At 33.6% G+C, this 20,491-nt stretch overlaps 1 protein-coding gene across 1 annotated transcript in view; it reads right to left on the bottom strand.

Moving 5' to 3' along the window:
• LOC147069040 (uncharacterized) overlaps positions 1-19,826 on the bottom strand; it is a 67,189-nt gene extending 47,363 nt beyond the window's left edge. Inside the window, exons 1-3 of the mRNA XM_085951589.1 lie at positions 19,475-19,826; positions 9,979-10,472; positions 5,730-5,890 (exon numbers count right to left, since the gene is read on the bottom strand). Of these exons, the coding sequence (XP_085807715.1) occupies positions 5,730-5,890; positions 9,979-10,063 (246 nt within the window). The 5' untranslated portion in view covers positions 10,064-10,472; positions 19,475-19,826. The remainder of the gene's footprint in view (positions 1-5,729; positions 5,891-9,978; positions 10,473-19,474) is intronic.
• Positions 19,827-20,491: the final 665 nt, after the last annotated feature.

The following is a 20,491-nucleotide window of genomic DNA, read 5'->3' as shown; positions in this document are numbered from 1 at the left end:
CAGTGACTGATGCTTCGCACACGGCGCTACTGAAACCTAATAATCTAATAACCTCAAACTGTCAAACTCGCTGTCTTTCCTACTTCATTCTAAGCTTTTTGCATAATATCTTTACGGGAATATTCTGGCAGCATGTAATTATACAGGCAGGAGTATTTCTCAACATCTGCCTCAATATTTTAAATTAAAAATCGGTTCGCCCATCTTTAACTTTCCGAAATTCGTGACTGCGGAACTTCTGTCCGAACAGAAATCTTCCACCCCCTGATGGGTCGCCCGCCGCGATTCGCAGATACCTACTCGAGGTTTATACCTAAGTAGAAAAATACCTAACTGTCACTTTGACAGTCGGTATTCGCGAGTCGCGCATTTTTTTTTCGTATGACAGTTGTTCTCAAGTGAGGATCGTACCTCGACTTGACATTGGTTCCCAACGTTTATTATTGTGCCCCCCCCCCCCCCCCGGGTCCTCGTGCGATGTCGTGTGCATATAAAATAATTATAACTTTTTTTTGGAACTTTAATTACTCTGTGAATTTATGTGTTTTTTTTCGACTTTATTGTGAACTTGGACTTAATATAATTGCTTCTTTAATAATTTGTGACTTTTAAATATAACCCTTTGTGTAAGGGAGTGTTGATGTGCCACTAAATATAGAAAAATAATTTTATAATTCATTTCCTTGGACATTACTGACTTTTAAAAAATAATATATGAGTTCTGAAGTGACGATCGAGTTTTATTTAACGTTTTGTGACTTCTGGCATTTGTGAATATAACGTTCCGAGGAACCACTACGCTGTTCTCATCATCGATGAAGCTCCACTCTCACCCTCCGAGCTGAGATTCGTCTTGGCTTGTTACTTCTTGTTCAGTTCAGTTCTACCAATTTTGGTAAAATATGATTTTTCATCGAATCTACTGATATTGGTATCACTGTTTTATGGGTGACTGGAAACTGAGAGACTGGGAGACTAGCATGTCGCATCTTTTCGGTTTCGGTCGCGGACGTTTTGAAACTGAGAGATTCCAGTCTTGCCGTCAGCGAGCCGCCATTGAAATACATTAGCTAGATACTGGAGTTTCAGTCTCATCTTTTTTGAGTATTCACGTGAGCGGATGGATGGCCTTAGTTCAATGAAAACAAATAAGTATGACTGACAAAGTTTAGTGTGCACTATATATGTTGGATCTTAACAGCCTACCACACACCCCTCTACAGAAATCCCTATTTTGGGACAACTAAATTCATGATTATTCAACAAATATAAATAAGGCATTCCTCGTGAGGACATAATCCCTAATTACATATATTTTAGGCCAGGTGTCGCCACAGTTCCTTGTTCAATTAAAGTGAGGTCACCAATAAATATATATGTTTCTGTAACGTGTTTCACTACTTACATGATTTTGTGCCATCATAGCCTGATGTAGCGTTAAAAAAAACAACAAGTGGAAAGGGGTGGCTTCCAAATCATGGAAGTGGAGCCAGAAGAAAGGAGATATCAAAAATGAACACATTGAATGAAATCATTCAACATCTACGCCATTGTTATATTAGGTATAATTGGCCAAAACCAAAACTCAACAGTGAAACAAACTGACTCAATTCACATACTCTAATTGAATCGTGAATTATTAATGTCAGTAAAGGTCGGACAGGAGTTTTCAAATGCATTTATACATATAACATTGTTCATCGGTACATTCAGATATAACTGTATCTAATATAAGATGGTTATATGTATTAAGTAACATTTTTGATAAAATTTAATTCTAGACTAATTGTTCTAAATATTTTATAATTATCTTTGTGTAAACTATTTATTCTACTAAACAAATAATTCAAAAGATTTAACCTACTATGACTATCGCTTAGTTAATTTTATCGTAATTAGGCACGATGCAAGTGGCTCAATTGGTAAAGCACATTGGTTGGAATCCGATGGATGCGGGGGGTTTGAATTTGACTTTTGTTTTTATTGATTATATTTTTTTATTGTAACTAAATACCAAATTTATTTAGGTATATCTGACAGAAAGGATATCTAAAATGAAATGTCAGTATTGGAGATATTAATTTCAAGCGTGTCCGAAAAATTGTACGTATGCAGTTCGCCATATCACACTTCACCGTGAAATGTTGTATCGGAAATATATGGTCGTAAATTTAAGACCGTCCAACCTTTTTAGATTGTATAGTACTGAGATAAAATTCATGTCTAAATAAAAAACGGTTCTTGACGATCTACAGGAAGCCAGCGGCAAACAAATTTTGAAAATAGCCGATATACTGGATTATTTGTTAGGTTAGGTTAAGTTTGGTTAGGATCTAATAAAATTGGAACATTATTGTCTGCAACGCTCCACGAACAATGCGTAATTTTTTCATCTCGCTGCTTTAGAGATGGCCGTCTCATTCCGATAAGAAAGCTCACGGCAAACTGTGCTACGGTGAATGTAATACGTACAATTTACATGTGAAGCGCCTAGTTTCCAAACCCCCTAAAACGATTTTAGGTAGTTTTGAGAAAAATGAGAAAAACTCATATCTATTAAATCTGTGAACTTTATGTATTTATTATTTAATTCCTACATTCTAGGAGTATTTTGGCTTATCCATTTTAGGCTTATTTGAAAAGCACACCCAACCATTTTAGCGGGTTTTGAAATTTACACCAATTTTTGATAATACGTATTGACGGTTTTTGGCGTTTTATATCCATCCATATCCAATATCCCTCTAAATACATACACTAACTCAAAATATTTCAAAACCCTTTTTAGGGGGATTTGAAACTAGGCGCTTCATGTAATCAATTTCAAGGCAGACATGTAAAATCACTTTCCATTATCGAGCCAAATTTTATATTATAAATCTATTTAAATTTAAATTTTGGCATTTCATGAATGAGAATGAATTAATAAACCAGATTTGTATGGAAATCAAACATGCTAGTATCTTGCACCTGTATCTTAAGAATAAATTACAATGTAACATACAATATTCAAATGATAACCAAATTTCATCTCGTTGGTTTGTTTATTTATTAGTTGCGAAACAAATCTTAAATCTCATGAAAACAATGCAATTTATTGAAAATATGTTTATAATATCGTGGAGTTACTAGTGTGTCCACGATAGCCAAGTGTTACATGTTGATTTGTAATGTCTTGGGTCCCGAGTTCGAGCCCCGGGTCTGGAAAATTCAGATGTCAATTCTCAATGTGCGCTTTGACTCTAAACTAAACAAAAAAAATATTAATACATCCTCCACCCTGTGGACGCCCATATTATAATCTTCTTAGGATCGAACATGGTTTAAAAAAAAAACTTTGTACGTACAGCATATAAAAAGATAACAACCCTTTACAGAGGGTTTCCGTTTATTGAAACGAAAACCGGAACCGAACCGATAAAAAAAATCAGTTTTTTTCAGTTTGGTAGGTACATGTTAAAACACACGTGTGAACATGATCTGTTAAGACACTTTAAGTCCCGCTTACTATCTCGCCGAACTAAAAGCACTCTTTACAAGACACTTGTACAGCCAGTGCTCACCTACTCATCGGAAACCTGGACATTAACTCTGCGAAATGAATGAGCCCTGAACATCTTTGAAAGAAAAATTCTCCGCCGTATATATGGACCGATCAGGGATGGCACCAATTGGAGGAGAAGATATAATACTGAGCTTTACGGGCTGAACAAAGATTGCAGCGCAGTTCAATCAATTAAGATTGGGAGACTGCTATGGCTAGGTCATGTGCACCGTATGAATGACAATGAACCGGCAAAGAGAGTTATGTCCACCAATCCAATAGGACGTAGAAGACGAGGGAGGCCAAAGATTCGCTGGTTAGATGGAGCTGCCAGTGACTGCCGTATTCTGGGGGTACCAAATTGGAAAGCGGCCACACTGGATAGGGACAGGTGGAGGGAGCTGTTGGAGGAGGGCAGGACCCACACCGGGTTGTCGCGCACCTGATGATGATGATGATGTGAACATGATCTTACTCCCACTCCCCACTTCAATTTTCGTAGGCGCAACACGTCTTGTGTCTTGGGTCTTGGAAACATTTAAATATGAATCACTCGGAACTGAACCGAAAACTGGAAGAACCGTTTTTTTTTTTTTACTTGAACCGAAACGGATAAAAATAACGGTTCAAAGCCCTGCTTTTACATTGCTAACTAGTCATGGGAAACGAGGCATTTAAATTTACACATATTTATGTCTTGTTCTCACTGATTAGATCATTTGAGTCACGAATAACAAAAACTCTTATCGAACACATTCACGAAGTATGCTAGGACTTGCTCCTGCTTTCATAGCGTTCACAAAGTACCCAATAACTCACTCCTATTTTCAATGTTCATGAAAGACTTTCGCTAGATGGAAACATAATTTTTAGCTAGTGCTTATGCCTGACAGACAGTTTATGACTTTCATAGGCAGCTTCTGACACATGTGTATTACTAAATACGTAACAAAGTCCTATTTGCTGTTGATAAAAAACCTAAATGTGGTCATAAAATAAGTACCTAAGCAATTAAAATTAAACTTTATTGCTCGATCTGATAAAAATATATTACAGAGATACAAACTTGCTTTACAAAGACCCTAGGAGAGTTTGACTGTGTCCTAAACCAACAAAGGTCTTTTTAAGGTAAAGAAACTTTCTGATACTTATTCCATAATCCCCTGCTGACGCAAATGTACAAACATAAGAAAATACGGTACAGATCTGTTTACTGGAAGCCAGGCGGGAACAGCGGCCATTTTCATGACCGATTTTGACAAAATTCATGAATTCAAGAATGTTAACCTAACCTAACCTAACAAATAATCCGGTATATCAGCTATTTTTAATTTTTTTTGCCGCTGGCTTCCACTAAACAAACAAGAACCGAAAATACTAAATTATATGGCGTTTTAATACCTACAGTGGACTAGTTGATAGAGTGGCTGTCTCTAAAGCTGAGTCATGGGTTCACAACCACTACTGGGCAAAAAATGGCATGACGTTTTTATCAATATTATGTAGGTCTAATGCAATGAGTTGGGTGAATCGTTGACAAAAATTATTCCTCGTAAAACAAGTTTGTTACGATAACATGTTGCAATCGTGTCAAGTTTGTATGTACGTTCCACCTTAAGTATTTTCAATAATAAAAATCTAATATTACTAAATCTTTAATCTACTTAGGTATATACACATATACTTATATCATCGGTGTTTTGTAAAAAGGGTGAATCAACCATTTTGGCGAAATCGAGATTTTAATGAAAATACAATATGTACCCCACTAGCTTTGTTGTGTAAAAACGGAGAATTTTTATCTCCACAGGAAAGTACTTAAAAACGATAATCGACTAAAATTAAATTAATTAAAATTACGAAATAAAAAGCAATGTGACATATTAGGCCTTTTAAAATATTATATAATAATACCTATTATAATGACAGTATTTTTTCTAAGCTTTATTATAAACTTGTTAGATATTTATAATCATCTACAGGTAAAAAACAAATAAACGTCAAAAGTTAAAAATCCTCCTCCTGTAAAGTAGCATTTTGGTTAATTCGCCCTTTTCACAAAACACCGACGATATCTTTTGATAATTTAAATACCTCGATAACTTCTAAGGTATTTTAAAAATAAAATTGCCTGAGTGAAGAGTCTGTGAGGATTCCATCTAGAAGTATACAAAAGTGTGTTTACCTGAACTTGGAACATGGTGATGGAGTCGTCAAGCATCTGCACCCTGACCGCCAGCATCTTACCGCCCTTTTTAGGTGTGGCGGGCGGAGTCCTGAAGAGGCCCTGGCTTCCGCCTCCACAGTCCACACCCGCCGGGGTGCTCAAGGAATGGTGCATGCGGCCTATATGGACAAAGATGAAGAGTTAGTTCCGTATGCATAGTAGTACATATTTAAACAAGTCTGTTTATGAACTACTCAGCCGATTTTCGGATAAGTAATAAATAACAAAAAACACAACGATAAACGGTGAAACTAAAATGGCAGCAACCATCATATAATTACATTTTGTAAATCAAATATAGTTTCCCATAAATCATTATTATATTGAGTACTGATTATCTACACGAACACCAAAGATAAAAAAATGAATAGTTTACAAGCATTTAATCGTTTAATTTATGCAGAGTTTTGTGAATGATATTAATGAACACATGCTGCCATTTCAATAATGATGGGAATACTTAATCCGCGGCAGTGGCGAAGGGTGGAGGTAGTGGTAGGTGGAGAAGATAATATGTATTCTCAGTTGAATGAAAACAATTTAGTATGACTGACAAAGTTTAGCGTGCACTATTTATGTCAGATCTCAACAGCCTTCCTCCACCTCTCGCCACTAGTGAACTGCATATGTACAATTTATGTGTAACCATTAGATTCGTGTTTCTTTTGTATAGCCTTGAATTTAGCGCTATTGTTCCGATTACCTCAGTATTGCATAAACGTTACTTGATCCAAAAATGCACTAGCAGTTCATTTCATTTTACTTATAATGACAGTTACTTTTGTCTAAGGATCTGATGCATTAAATGTCAACGATATCTAACCAACTCGTTAAGAACACTATGCAGAGATAAAACTAGAATGACAGTGATTAATATGGCGATGTGTTGTCATCCTTGAAATTATGCTTTTCTGTAAGCTTCGGTATATTATCATACAGTGGTAAAAGTATGAAACTACATCATATAAATTGAAGGGCTTGTTAGTAAATAATTTGGTAAATGTGCCGCAGAAGTGGACATGAGATTTTACAACTTTCTTTTTAGACCAAACCAAACCTAACCTAATCTAACCTACCCCAACCTAATATTATTAGTTTGTGATAATGGTGTATCAAAATATATGAAAATTTTCAATTAACGATTACTTATTGGATCGAAAAGCCGATGCGCCAACAGAAAAAAGTATTAATTATAATTGTCTACATGGAATCATTGATATACTACTAGATGAGGAGTTCCCATACAAGTGTCATTTTAAAAATGTACCACAAAAGAAGATATTACGAATATCGTCTTATAATATTTCCTTGTAGGTATAATGCGTTAAGACCGTTAACATGGATTCCCGAATTTCACCCGTATTGTCCTGGCTGTAAAACTAAATTTGCGTTCTTGGAATAGTGATCCTAAGCGTGTCTGCAACCCAAAGCTTGCAAGCTACCAAAAATTCATGTCTGAGCGGACAGAGCAAGTCGTCATGCGCTGACTATTAGTTAGAGTAAGATGCAAGCTAGATCGGGCTTACTCATAATTATTGCCAGGTCGTTTTCGAGACAATTATTAAGTGAGCTTATATCGAGTTAAGTCCGCTGATATTAAAACAGTAAGTTTTAACACTGGCCGAGTCGCTGAAAATCGGGCGTCTTATTTAGAAAGCATTTTAAGAAGCATATGATTCATCCAGTAGTATATCAATGCATGGAATAAACTGTTTTCGTAAAAAAAAAATTATAAAAGCTAGTGTCCACCTCTGTGGCACAATTACCAATGATTTTAACTGACAAATCTCGGAACAGAGATAGTCGATTTAGATTTTCTAAAAATATTGTATGACATATTTTCCTTTTGATAATCCAGATAAATGAAAAAAATAAAACTGTTTTAAAAGTGGTAGATGTTCGCCTGCACATTGAAGAGAGGCCTGTAAAGAGGATGGAGCATGTAAAAAACTTCGGTTGCCGTCTACATTAAGATTCAACGTGAATAGTGCACACTTATTTGTTTTAGTTAAATTAAGAATGCATATTACAGATGCTGTTAGTTAGTTTTAATTCATTAAGCCATTCATTTAAAAAATATTCTTGTATCTATAAAATATCTAAAATAATGTATGGTTTAAATTATGCATGGTTACTTAATTTGAAATATTTTATAGATGGATGATTATGGCTTGGATTAGACAAGGTTTAATTGAATTTTAAAAACAAACACTATCTACACATTGTAGTCTTAGTTCAATGAAAACAAATACGTTGACTGATAGAGTTTAGTGTGCACTATTATTTATGTTTGATCATAACAGCCTACATCCACCCTTCGCCACTGCAGTTCGCCGAATACATTATCACCATGAGCTTTTGTACCACTGTCAGATAACAGTATAACATTGAGACCAAATGATTCATTATTCAAGGAGCATTTGATCGAATCGTAATTTTGTATGCACATGCATTTTTGTTGGATGCAAAGTTTACTTTCTTGGGAGTGAGTGATGTTTTAATTGAATTGAAATAGATAATTTTAAATTAATTTATAACAAATGTATTTTAACAATTACGATAGGTGATAGTTAGTTTACTTCTGTGAGCAATCTCGCCATTTGTTGTCCGAGATAGAGATAGTTTTTGAGCCACTCGAATCGAATGTCATTGACGAGAATGAAATTATCTATTTCAATTAAATCTTAAGGCGGTGTCTTTACCTACCAGCGGCACATAGCGGAAAAATACGAAGCTTGCAAATTGAGACATTTTTTTGATAATTTACAATTTCATTTACTTATATCAAATCGAGCTTCAGTATTGGGACCCTACCTAAATAAGATTTCAAACAAATAAAATGGATTTCAAGTTATGCACATTTATATTTTTAATAAAATCGATGTTTTTTAAATTAAATATAAAAAATATTAAAACTATGAATTAGTCACAAATCTACAACATAGAAAACTTAATAAACTAAATTTTAATAATAAATATGACCATAAAATATATTATGTAATAATTAGGGCCCGGATTTATATGCTAGTGCATGTTTTGTTAGGGTGTATGCACATCTATGAGAGTTGCACAGAAATCTGTTTTGATCGACACAGAATCCAAAAATTAAATTTTATTGTGTATATAAATGCATATTTGAGACGTTAGAGCATATTTGAGACATTAGTGCATATTTCATAAATAAATGCATATTTTAGAGCTTTTGAATTTATAATTTTTGTTTTTTTAAATTATTTTATAGAAATATAACTAAGTTAGGAAGGCCGATAGTTTAGATACACTTACATTTTTAATACCATCTCCGAGCTGTGAATTTATCAGAAAAAGTGAAGTCAACTTGGGCACTTTTATTTAAAGTTTGCCCAATCACCTCTGTGGACGTTGAGAGGTCGTATTTCGCATATAAACAAAATACTGACTAATACCTATGCGGAAAAGTTTAATGCCAAAGCATAATATTGAAAAGGAAATTGTAGGTAATTTTTTTTCAAGCAAAAAACAGAAAATAGTGTTTAGGAATAGTTAAGTGTGTCGTTTTGTTTTTTAAGTTATGTTTGGTTTACATTGCATTTATTATTCAATTATTTGTACTTGTGAAAAGGCTATTTTGAAAATTGTAATTGATTAACTTTATATTCATTGTTTGTGTTTTTTATGTTCTTCTATCGTATTATGTTGAAAAATTATTAACTACTTGTTCGATTTTTTGTCAGTAATATTGGGTAAAGTGGGTATTTACAATTTTTCCCACAAAAAATGTAAATTTTTAACTGCATATTTCTTCGGTTTTAGTGCATATTTTATTGATTTTAAGTGCATACGTGCATGCATATAATCATGTTTTTTGTTGCATATAAATCCGCCCCCTAGTAATAATAAAATGACAAATTCACATTTTATAGCATTTTTTTACAATAAGTTTATCTTTGACTTAAAATAAACAATATTCTTCTTTTTAATGTATTCAGATACATATTTATTAAGTAATACAGTTGAAATTGTAAGTAATACAAGTAATAAGTAATACAGTTGAAAATGTCTCAAATTGCAAGTTTCGTATTTTTCCGCTAGGCGCCTCTGGTAGGTAAAGACATCGCCTTAAGAGAATAAGCTTTGCAAATGCTCCACGAGCAATACATCAATTAATTGGTCATACATAATAATACCTAAGAGAAATATATAAAAAAAAAACAGATCGATAGCTTACCGGTTCCGCCGCTGGCGAACGCCACCCCTGCCGAGGACAGGTGCCCCGTCGAGCTAGAGCCCCCGAGGGGCAGCTCAGACTCCATTCTGAACCACTCAATCCGCTCACTATAGTGTCAACTGCATTTCAACGGGCCACGACACGTTGTTCGAAACAAACACAACGTTATAAAATAATATATAAACACATCTACTTAACACACCCGGTTAGGTACACTGTTTATTCGTCATCGTTTAAAAAAATATATTATTTTAAAATAATATTTATAAATTGGTTGAATATTTCGTGCTGGCAATATTAATTTTTCTTCCAATTTCAAACATGCTTTAGTTTTTTTTATTTTTTTATTCACAAGACTTTTTTAGTAACACATTTTTAAAAACTTTTTATTTTTTTATCGGTTTATTGGTATTTTGTTTATTTTCATTTATTGTCTTTTAATAATTATTATTCAAATTGTGTTGAAAGTTTGTTTTTAATATTGGATTCACCATCTATTTAACAGGAAAACATGATTTATTGGGGATATGTTTTAAATTTTAGGTACAATTCGGTTATGAGGAATACAGCAGCAAACACATTTTTACGATATACTGGATCATTTATTAGGTTAACCTAACCTAAACTAACCTAACCTAACAAATAGTCCGGTTTATCGGCTATTTTCATAATGTGTTTGCTGCTGTATTCCTCATAACCGACTTGTACCAAATTTTATTTATACTGAATAGTTTGAACATAACTATTGATTGGACAAATGTCATCAATCAATGCCAACATAAGCGCCGGCTAGACGTTCATGCTTTACCACAAGCTTACCTGCGCAAACCGGTTTGTATTGGGAAGCCCGTGCGTATGGATGGGAAAACTGTAGCTCGCGCAAACCGAAAACCACTGTAAAAGTGTTCCGTATTTTTTGCACAAACTATACCGTGCAGGCAAGTCGCTGCCGTCTAGCTGGCGCACAATGCCTGGTTTTCATTGGTGGGATTAGCGGTAAAGTGCTTTGGCAAGTATCCTTCGAACTCTAATAGAGAAGAGTACTATTTCTTGGTAGAGTAAAGTAAGATTGCACTGTCAGCAAGTGACAATATTTATCCAATAAAAACAAAGAATTTTGACTCTACATAGGAATCTTATGGGACAACACATTATCATCACGTTACGTGCTGGCATGGTAAGCTCCCGCTACAGGAAAAACTGTGTATTAACGTTTTTCTTTATATTTAAAATGGGTACAAGTCTGAAAACCAGGTAGGAACAGCGGCAATTTTCATGAACTGAAAATGAAAATTCATAAATTCAAGAATGATAACCTAACCTAACAAATAATCCAGTATATCGGCTATTTTCAAAATTTGTTTGCCGCTAGCTTTCCCATAACAGACAAGAATCGTAAAGAATGTTATCAGACTGATGCTCCCATCCCGTAGCACATTTTAAACCAAACACGAATATTGTCTGAAATCTGCCGAAATGGCCAGTACAACAATAAGGTCACCTCACATGTATTGCGCTACATCACCAACCGCATGAGTCAGTGAACGTTTTTTATTATTTTCTGCATGCCTGCGCATTTTTGGCTCACATCCAAAGCGCATGCCATAGACTAGTATTTGTTTTTAGTGATTTGGTTTATGGATTTTCTGATAGATTATTATCTATGACTGGTGTTTATGTATATTATCTGCAGTCTGTTGGTTAGGTTCTATTCAAAATATTATCTATGATTAGACGCACGCACGCGTAGAAACTGTTTGAATTAAAATTGAAATTACCATGAATCATGAATAACAATTCAAAGTATTAAATGTACAGCATTGTTCCATTTTAGTTATTCAGTTTATTTATTTTTTTTATATTATACGAATATTAATTTTGAAGTTTTAATCTCCAGTAAGACATCGATAAAATCAAAGACCAAAAATGTCATTAATTTTGGTCTGCCATGTTAGTACTATTCATCGTTATTCGTGGGTAAAAATCGACATTTATCGTTGTTCGTCGGTAAAGCAGTTTTTAACAACTATATCTCCCATCTAGTGGTGTTTTTAAAACTAAAACACATTCGTTATGATCCATATACCAATGTTCTATTCATAAGTCACTTATGCCGAAAGTGTGCTGCTCATCGATGTTCGTACACACTCTTCAATTCATGAATTGTGCTTTTCATCTAACATGTCGTCATCACCGTAACATCACTGAATTTATACAGATCCGGTTGCGAATATACAAACACCCCTTTAATCAAAACAGATCTGCTGTTACAAAAATAATGTTCTATGGGTATTTGAATAATTTTTTTATTTTCAAAACAACATAAGTCAGGAAATTTGCGTATAGAGAATACAATGCATCCGAAAGAGACAGTAATATAAACGATTGTTATTATACAACGGAGGCTAATCAAACCGTGACAAATTCAATGCCATTTATTATTATGCTATTTAGCAGTTGTTTGAAGCAAAAAAACAAACATTCAAGGAAAACGAAAATTGGTCTTGTTGACAGACTTAATGACATCATTTTCAGACAACGGCCATTACTAAAATGGAACTTTGGTCAATAGCAAAGACGTTACAGAAACCTTCTCTAAAAGATACCTCAGTTATACGAACCTCGATTATCAGGATTTCTTTTTGATTGTCGCCTGTTGCATATGATTATAAGAAAAAGGGTTTTTATTCTGGAAATAAAACAAATGTTTTGTTCGGATAATTAGACGGCAATATGCAACAAGGAACCAACGCTCGATATATTGAAAAATTAGTGCTATAATGTGGTTCCCATCCCCTGGTCAACTTGTTAAGAAAAAAATGCCACGCGTGTAAGTGAACGTTACTGCTATCTATCGTTGTAAGAACCCACCAACATTTGTCTTTGGATTGTTTCAATTTTGCAACAAAGAACCAATCAACATTTTTTTGTTAAAAATGCATTAATTTCCTCAGTTAAGTAGTCAATATTAGTCCGCCCACCATGTTCTTCATCAGATGGATATTGATTTAAGTAAGTATTAATTTATGATTAAAAATGATACAGAAAAAATAAATGATAAAAATGATAACACCCACGGTGGCCGCGCGGCCTAAGCGTTGGACTATCACGCCGTGGGTCCCAGGTTCGAATCCTGGGTCTGGCAAGTATACATATTGTTTTTCAATTTGTGTGTGAGTCAGGGTATGGACCTAATAGGTTGAGCAAGTGGCTGACATCCATTTCTCGTAAAAAACAAAATCTGTTAATACAAACCTCTACTCTGTGGAGGCCCATATGATTCTATTAGGATCGGTCATGGTCGGGGAAAAAAAAAACAAAAATTACTTCCGAAATATTTTTTCATAAATACCACATTGTTTACCAACACATAAAACCTAAAGGCACATAATTGATGTGAGTATATGTCCATTTCGCTTTTGATTTTACCAAAACATACAAAACTGGACAAGCAATATCTGTGCAACTAACTGATTACTGTTGTGTTCATAATAACATCGAAATGAGATGTTAATTAAAAATTTTATGACATCCGCTCAGACAAAAAATTGAATAGGTCTATTCATAACTGAAAAAAATCTTATCTTACAGAAAAACAGCCTGTGTGTCTACACAGTTATGTTTCTTATCAGCTTTTATCACAAATTTTAATTTCCTACTAAGAAATAAAGAATTCTTTCTAGGTATGTGTATTTCGAAGATGATAAAAAAAAACCTTCTTCTATAGAATTCTAACCAAAATGTATGAAATTTGAGTAATTAAAAGGACCCTAAAGGATTAAGTTAGCTACAAAGTCACAATGCATGAGCCCAATTTTTGAAACAAGTATTATAAAATATGAAAACGCAAAATACAGTACACTCTCAGTAATCCGCCGCTCGATTATCCGACAACTACTATAATCCGCCGTTATTTTTACTAGTTGAAAGCACAAAATCAAGCTCTATAATTCGCCGGTATTCGATTGTCAAAATCAGTAGTCTGTCGCGTACAAGTAAACACCGCAGATGAGACGGGTTTATTTTGGAAACTTCTCTTACGTAAAACGTACGTTCATCGCGAAGAAAGTAATGTACCAGGGAGGAGAGTGCCCAAGGACCACATCACAATAATTATGCAGTGCTCGAATGCAACCGGGACACACACACTGAAGCTTTTGGTCATAGGGAAAGCCAGGAATCCTAAGCCATTCAAGAATCTGCCTCACTGAACAACTGGTTGTGTCAAGTGATTTACTGTTTAATATTTAGTTTGTAAACTTAGTTTATAAATATGTATAATTTAGTAAATACTTGATTTTGATTATAAATAAAACCGTAATTTGCTAGTAAAAATTCTCAAAAAAAAACTATTTTTACGAAATACCTGTTATAATTTTGACCATATTTTGTATGTATGCACTATAATCCGCCCCTTTCACTAATTGGACACTTGTCTGGTTTTTGGAGTGGCGGATTACTGAGAGAGTATTGTAGCTTGAAAAGAAAGGTGTCTGAAAATTTCGCGCAAATATTGGGCGTACATTTATGATCGCATAAGAGTTTGCATCATATTTCAGTCTATGGACTCCATGACAGCTAAAATGACAGCTCAAGTTAACACGTAAACAAGAAAATAACCTAAAATATAGTAATGACATTATCATATTTTATTAGTAACCGTTATAGTAGCATTATAAAAAGACTTATTCTTATAGTATGTAAACGTTTATCTTTAAAGAAGCTACCTACGTCAATTATTTACCTTTTAAGTTTCTAATATTGATATTACAATGGTAAACACGAGAATGTAAACAGAACTCCCAATGTATTTTGCAAACTTAATTAAGAAAATATGTATGTACCTATATTACAAATTTACAATTAGATTTTACCTAAATACAAAATAATACTTCCCACGATAATATTTAAAAGCCAAAAAACAATAAATAACAGAGCCTTACGACTTTATAGCACATATACACGTGCATGGATTTACTTGCAGCAATAGTGTAGATATATTTTAAGCTATCGCGATAATAACTGTTTACATGTAAAAATGCTGACTGTCTCGCCATTCTCATTCTTCAAGAGTAAGTGAGACGCGATGTTGTCATTGTATGGTACTATTTGACAGGTCATGAAAATTGGTTCACTTCAAAATGAGTGTCTGCGCGGTGTAATTAGTTTTTTACCGACAGGTTCGCCCCTATCGTTCTACTACACAGTCTGATTGTCGCGTGAAAATTTAGAAGCTTCTGAATTGTTTTGATCCATGCATGCAATCTTGCAATTTACACGATAATATATGTTTACACGTGCATTTTTTTGTCATGGCAGCGATATGTACTTTCAGCAGTAAATCCATGCATGTGCAAACGGGATATTACGTTTCGACATTCAATCTGTTTGCGATCTGTCAAAATCAAAATGGACGACCGCCAGCGACAAACTAGCTCCTCTACCGGGGAAGCGTATGAAACTCATAAGCCACCGCGACTTTTGGATGCAGTTGTATAAATCGAAGCAGAAATAAAATTTCTCATACAAAATCGAAGCAATGTGCTTGAGTAGCTCAGATACTGCTTGTTTCAAAAATTGGGTTCCAGGCAGGTTCATTTGTAGAAAACTTTACACTAATTCTTATCATGGTGTCCATTATAATTACATACATTATTCGTAGAATTACTTAAATTGTATAAACATATTGCCATATCAAAGCAGACGTTTAAATATAAAATTTAACTATACTTAAATACCTGTGGAAAGATACTTCCTCGTCAATTTTATATAGACAAAGTAACACATTGACCATTATTTTTAAGATGGATAATCACATAAAACACCTGTGAAAAGCAGCAGGCTTGAAGCCGGAACGCGAGCTACCATTTTATTTTTGGGGCTGCCAATGGAAGAAAAAAATATTGAACTAACGTATACGTTTTCCCTTTATTTAGATTTTTATTTTATCAGTCACTTCGCAAACGTAAAAATAATGGAGATCTACCTCGTAAACATTACGTGCGGGAGACTAATAACAACACTAGTAATAAATGATTACAAGATAAAAAGAACTTTTTATATACAACGTTTTTAAATTTTCTGTTGAATCAGATAAACTTGACTTGACTAGCTTAAACGATCAAAAAAATTGTACTTCATAGAAATACTGAATAATGAAATGTCATTTTATATTGATTTCCATAGTAACGCACGTTTATATTAATAATTTAGTTGCTAGGACCCCCTAGCAACCAATAATGGTATCGAAATAACTTTTCATACAAAACAGAATTAACTGAAAATTAATTCAATTCTACTTAAAGATGGCTAAAAGTATTAAAAAATGCATTGGCATCGTGTTCTGATATATTCTAAAAGTTTCAAATGTCTAGCTAGTCGGGAAGTTAGTTAAAAATCGATAGCAAGATTTGTACCGGACAAATAAGAGTACGACCTAATAAAAACATAAAAAATGCAACCGATTTTAGCGTATTTCAACCCAAAGTTTGATAAAACTAATGAATCACTACTTGCGTAATTGATTTTATCGTTTTATTAATAATTAGAAGTTATATAGTGAGATAGGTACCTATTTGATTATTTCCGTGTGTAAATAACTTTAATTTCTAATAAATAAATCATCTATCCTAACCTAACCTAATCCGCAAAAGAAGTGTTTAATAATATAAACTTTTCTCTGGTAAAGACACTTCAAATGTTCTTTGAAATATTAAAAGCTATCTAGGTATAATGCTGACAACCTTATAGAGCTCCCTCTAAGAGTATAATCCTTGCCTTTGGTCTCTTTATCATTATCCAAGATAAGATAAAAAAAATTACCAGCCAGTAAGTAGGTACTATACAACTGAAAATAATATCAACAAACTAGATACATAGATGAGTGTTGCATACAATTATTTTTTGTTTATCTCTTCATAGATAAGGTAACATAATATTATTACTATAGAGTTAAAATTTCAACTTCAAAGAGGTAAATCTATGGAGATGTTGAAAACAATGAAAGAAATCGGCTTCATGAGAGATGTAAATGGTTGAGATGCTGAGGATTAATCAAGTACAAGTGACATATCGCACCGTGAGTGTAAAACCAAGGCATCTGCAAATTTTTCAATTTCGAGATTAAATGTAAAACAACTGCAAAAGTCGTAAACTTGATAATGTAAAAGTGAAGTAACTGAAAAAACATGCAATATAATGTAGATATAAACCAAATATTAGTTTTTTTTTTAGAAACTCTAAGTACTAGTCCTAACAAAACGAAGACTTCAAACTCTAATATATCCAAAATATGTCTTTTGCGGATGCCTTGGTTTTACACTCACGGTGCGATATAATTAAGAAATGAGTTATTGGATTTACTTCACCAATAGTGTGTAATTTAAACTATCACGATAATACCAGTTTACACATAAAAGTGCTGACTGTCTCTCCAATCTCATTCGTTATGCGTAGGCGAGACGCGGAGTTGTCTTCGTGTTGTGCTATTTGACAGATTCAGACGGGTTTGGACAAGTTCACAGATAATCGGTAAACGTCAAAATATTCTATGCGGTGTAGTTTGTATTTCTTTCGGCAGGTGAGCCACTATCGTTCTACTGCACATGCGCACCGCCATACAAGTACCAATTATTGCTATGAAAACTCAGAAGGTTCGGAACTTTTTTGAACCATGCATGCAAACTTGCAACTTACACGATAATACGTGTTTACACGTGCATGGATTTACTGCTGACAGTAACTATTATCGCGGCCATAACAAAAGAATGCACATGTAAATACGTATTATCGTACAAATTGCAAGATTGCATGCATGAATCAAAAAAGTTCAGAAGCTTCTGAATTTCCATGCGAATATTTATTTTCTATTATGGGTTAGATCTCGTTAGATGGGGAGTCGCGGAGGGTTGCAAAGGGAAGCGCGAAAAGTACACAAAACACAATAATTAATGTAGCTACAGGTTTGCAGTTTGCAAATGCATAGTTTATAAAACGGCCGCTAGTTATAAACTACATAAAAAAACCAGTCCTATAAAAGGTTGTTTTTATTTTTGTATTAGTACATTTTTGACTATTTAAAAGGGTGTCTGTATTATTTAATGAAATAAAGGGGGGGGAGGCGCCAAGATCAGATTTTTTTAAAGGGAGGCGTGGTAACATAAAGTTTGGAAACCACTGGGTTAGATTAAGACAGGGCATAATGAATTTTAAAAAACTAACATAACACGACAAGTAATATGTATTCTTAATTCAACGAAAACAAACAAATATAACTGAAAAGGTGTGCACTAATTTTGTCAGATCGCCCATAGCATACCAAAACTATTATAATTTGGTTTAGGCAGGGTTTAATTGATTTTAAAAAACTAACCAACAATATCTGCAATTTTGTGCAATAAAAGCAAATACGTATGACTGACAAAGTTTAGTGTGCACTATTTATGTTGGATTTTAACAGCCTACCTCCACCCTTCACCACTGCCATATATAATTTTAAGGTTTTGGCTTGACTTATCTTCAAACAGTATAAATATTTATAAACATAAAGATAGGTAAATATATCAATATTTTTTCCAAGAATAGTACTTATTAGACCATTTGAGGATCATTTGAGAAGGAGACCTCAAGAAGTCGATTTACTCGGGTTAGCCTCGGGTACACTGTATTCGATCAATCCTTAGCTGCTCAATATGTCTAGTAACAAAAAATTTCAGATAAATCTTATTTCAAAATTTACGTGGGGAAAACCATATTCAGCCATTGGTTATACATATTGCTAAGTATATTATTATTATACAGCCGTGTCTATGAACAATTCCAAGTGATAGTTGAACAATCATGGATACATAACAGAAAAGCAAGCTTTAAAAATTTTGGTCTGCCTCCAAAGAGAATACAGCACCGATAATGTTTCCGGAGTAAAGGCACAGTGTCAATGTTGTCAGTTTCGTTTTGCCCATCGTTACACTTTTGACTGTCACAACTGCGTGTCAATATAGAACGAAGATTAACAAAATTTATTATTGCCAGTATGCCTACATGATAAAAATGCAGAAAATATGAGTTTCTGTAGCTCATGAATCGTACCACTTACTTAACTCAATATTTAAATTATATATCTCCATAGAGCGCAGCAAGATTTCAACCTCATTGATACAGCAAATACTACAACAAATGAAACTAAATCCACAACAGGTACCTACATAAATAATTATTTAATTATGTAGGTACCATATAAATAAGTTATGCACAAAATATATTACCTATGTGTATAGGTATAACAAGGAACTGAAAAAATATCTTTCTGCATGAATTTTCATTTATAAATATTATTATACATTCAATTAATTCTGCCAATGTCAAACCGATTTATTATTATTAAATTAACATTTCTTATACATTGAACTAAGTAGGTAAGTATGTAGCTGTCATTTTATATGTAAAAATTATAATTGGACAAATGTATTGATAGGTAAAAAGAGATTTAGCACAATACCGTGAGAGGTTTTTCGATGGTAAATGTTTTCCTTTCAGTTGCAGCACTATTTCATTTTTAAATTTGGAACGAATTTATTTTTTAAAGGAAATGTAAATAATATACACGATAAGGGCGGGTGTAACTGGTTTGTCAAAATGCGCCCTACAATAAAATGTTACATCAGTTTAAAACGGAAAATCTCACTTCCTGTGGACGGCCGGCGCACAATCTGAGATGACTTACTCGGTTTGATACGCCATTAAAAGGAAAAATCCAAAAGTAACATACATGTATTTACAGAATACTCGGAAATACTATTGGGAAGAGAAAATTATGTCAGTCAATGTAAACGGGTAATGCTGCGATCACTGCGCTCTGATGCGAATACTCGGGCTCTCGATGAATAGCAATGCGGCATTTTAGAAACTATTTATTATTTACCGAACTTAATTTATAAAAATGTTTTTTTAGTTTTTATATTATAGGTACGTAAGTTAATTCGATTCCTAACAATATGTCTTCTTAACATTACATGCTGAACATTTTCGAATTATTGAATGTTTATTAATGAATATTTAGAAAACTTTAGTATTTTCAATGGTAAAAAAATTGAGAATATTATTCTCATGTCCTATACAAATTTAAATTAAAATATGATTGTTATTTAAATATATAAATGTAATCATATATTTTTTTTCTGTCAAATTCCAATAACATTAGAAGAACGTCAATCAGAAGTCAGTCATTTGGTCAGTAAATCGACGCAAGTAGGCCGGGGGTTTGGCTAAAGTGCCTGATAGAAAAAAAGATTAGGTATGTATAAAAATACTCTGTTAAGGTTTGCGCTTGTCTTGAAAAAAAGTTGCGAGGCGCTGACTCTACTAGACTATACCACTAATTTGTATGTGGTTGATGATTTATTTTTTAACGAAGACCCGCGTCACACTTACTAGCAACTTAATTATTGAACATTTATTAAATCAAATATTTTCCCACCAAAATATACAATTAGTATTTTCATCGTCCAGACTGTAA

Source organism: Rhyacophila brunnea, unplaced genomic scaffold (genome assembly GCF_057557595.1).
Source record: "Rhyacophila brunnea isolate RB1 unplaced genomic scaffold, BYU_Rbru_1.0 scaffold_24, whole genome shotgun sequence".
NCBI lineage: Eukaryota > Metazoa > Arthropoda > Insecta > Trichoptera > Rhyacophilidae > Rhyacophila > Rhyacophila brunnea.
Note: the sequence above shows the minus strand (reverse complement) of the source record. Positions and strands in the feature narration are given on the sequence as shown.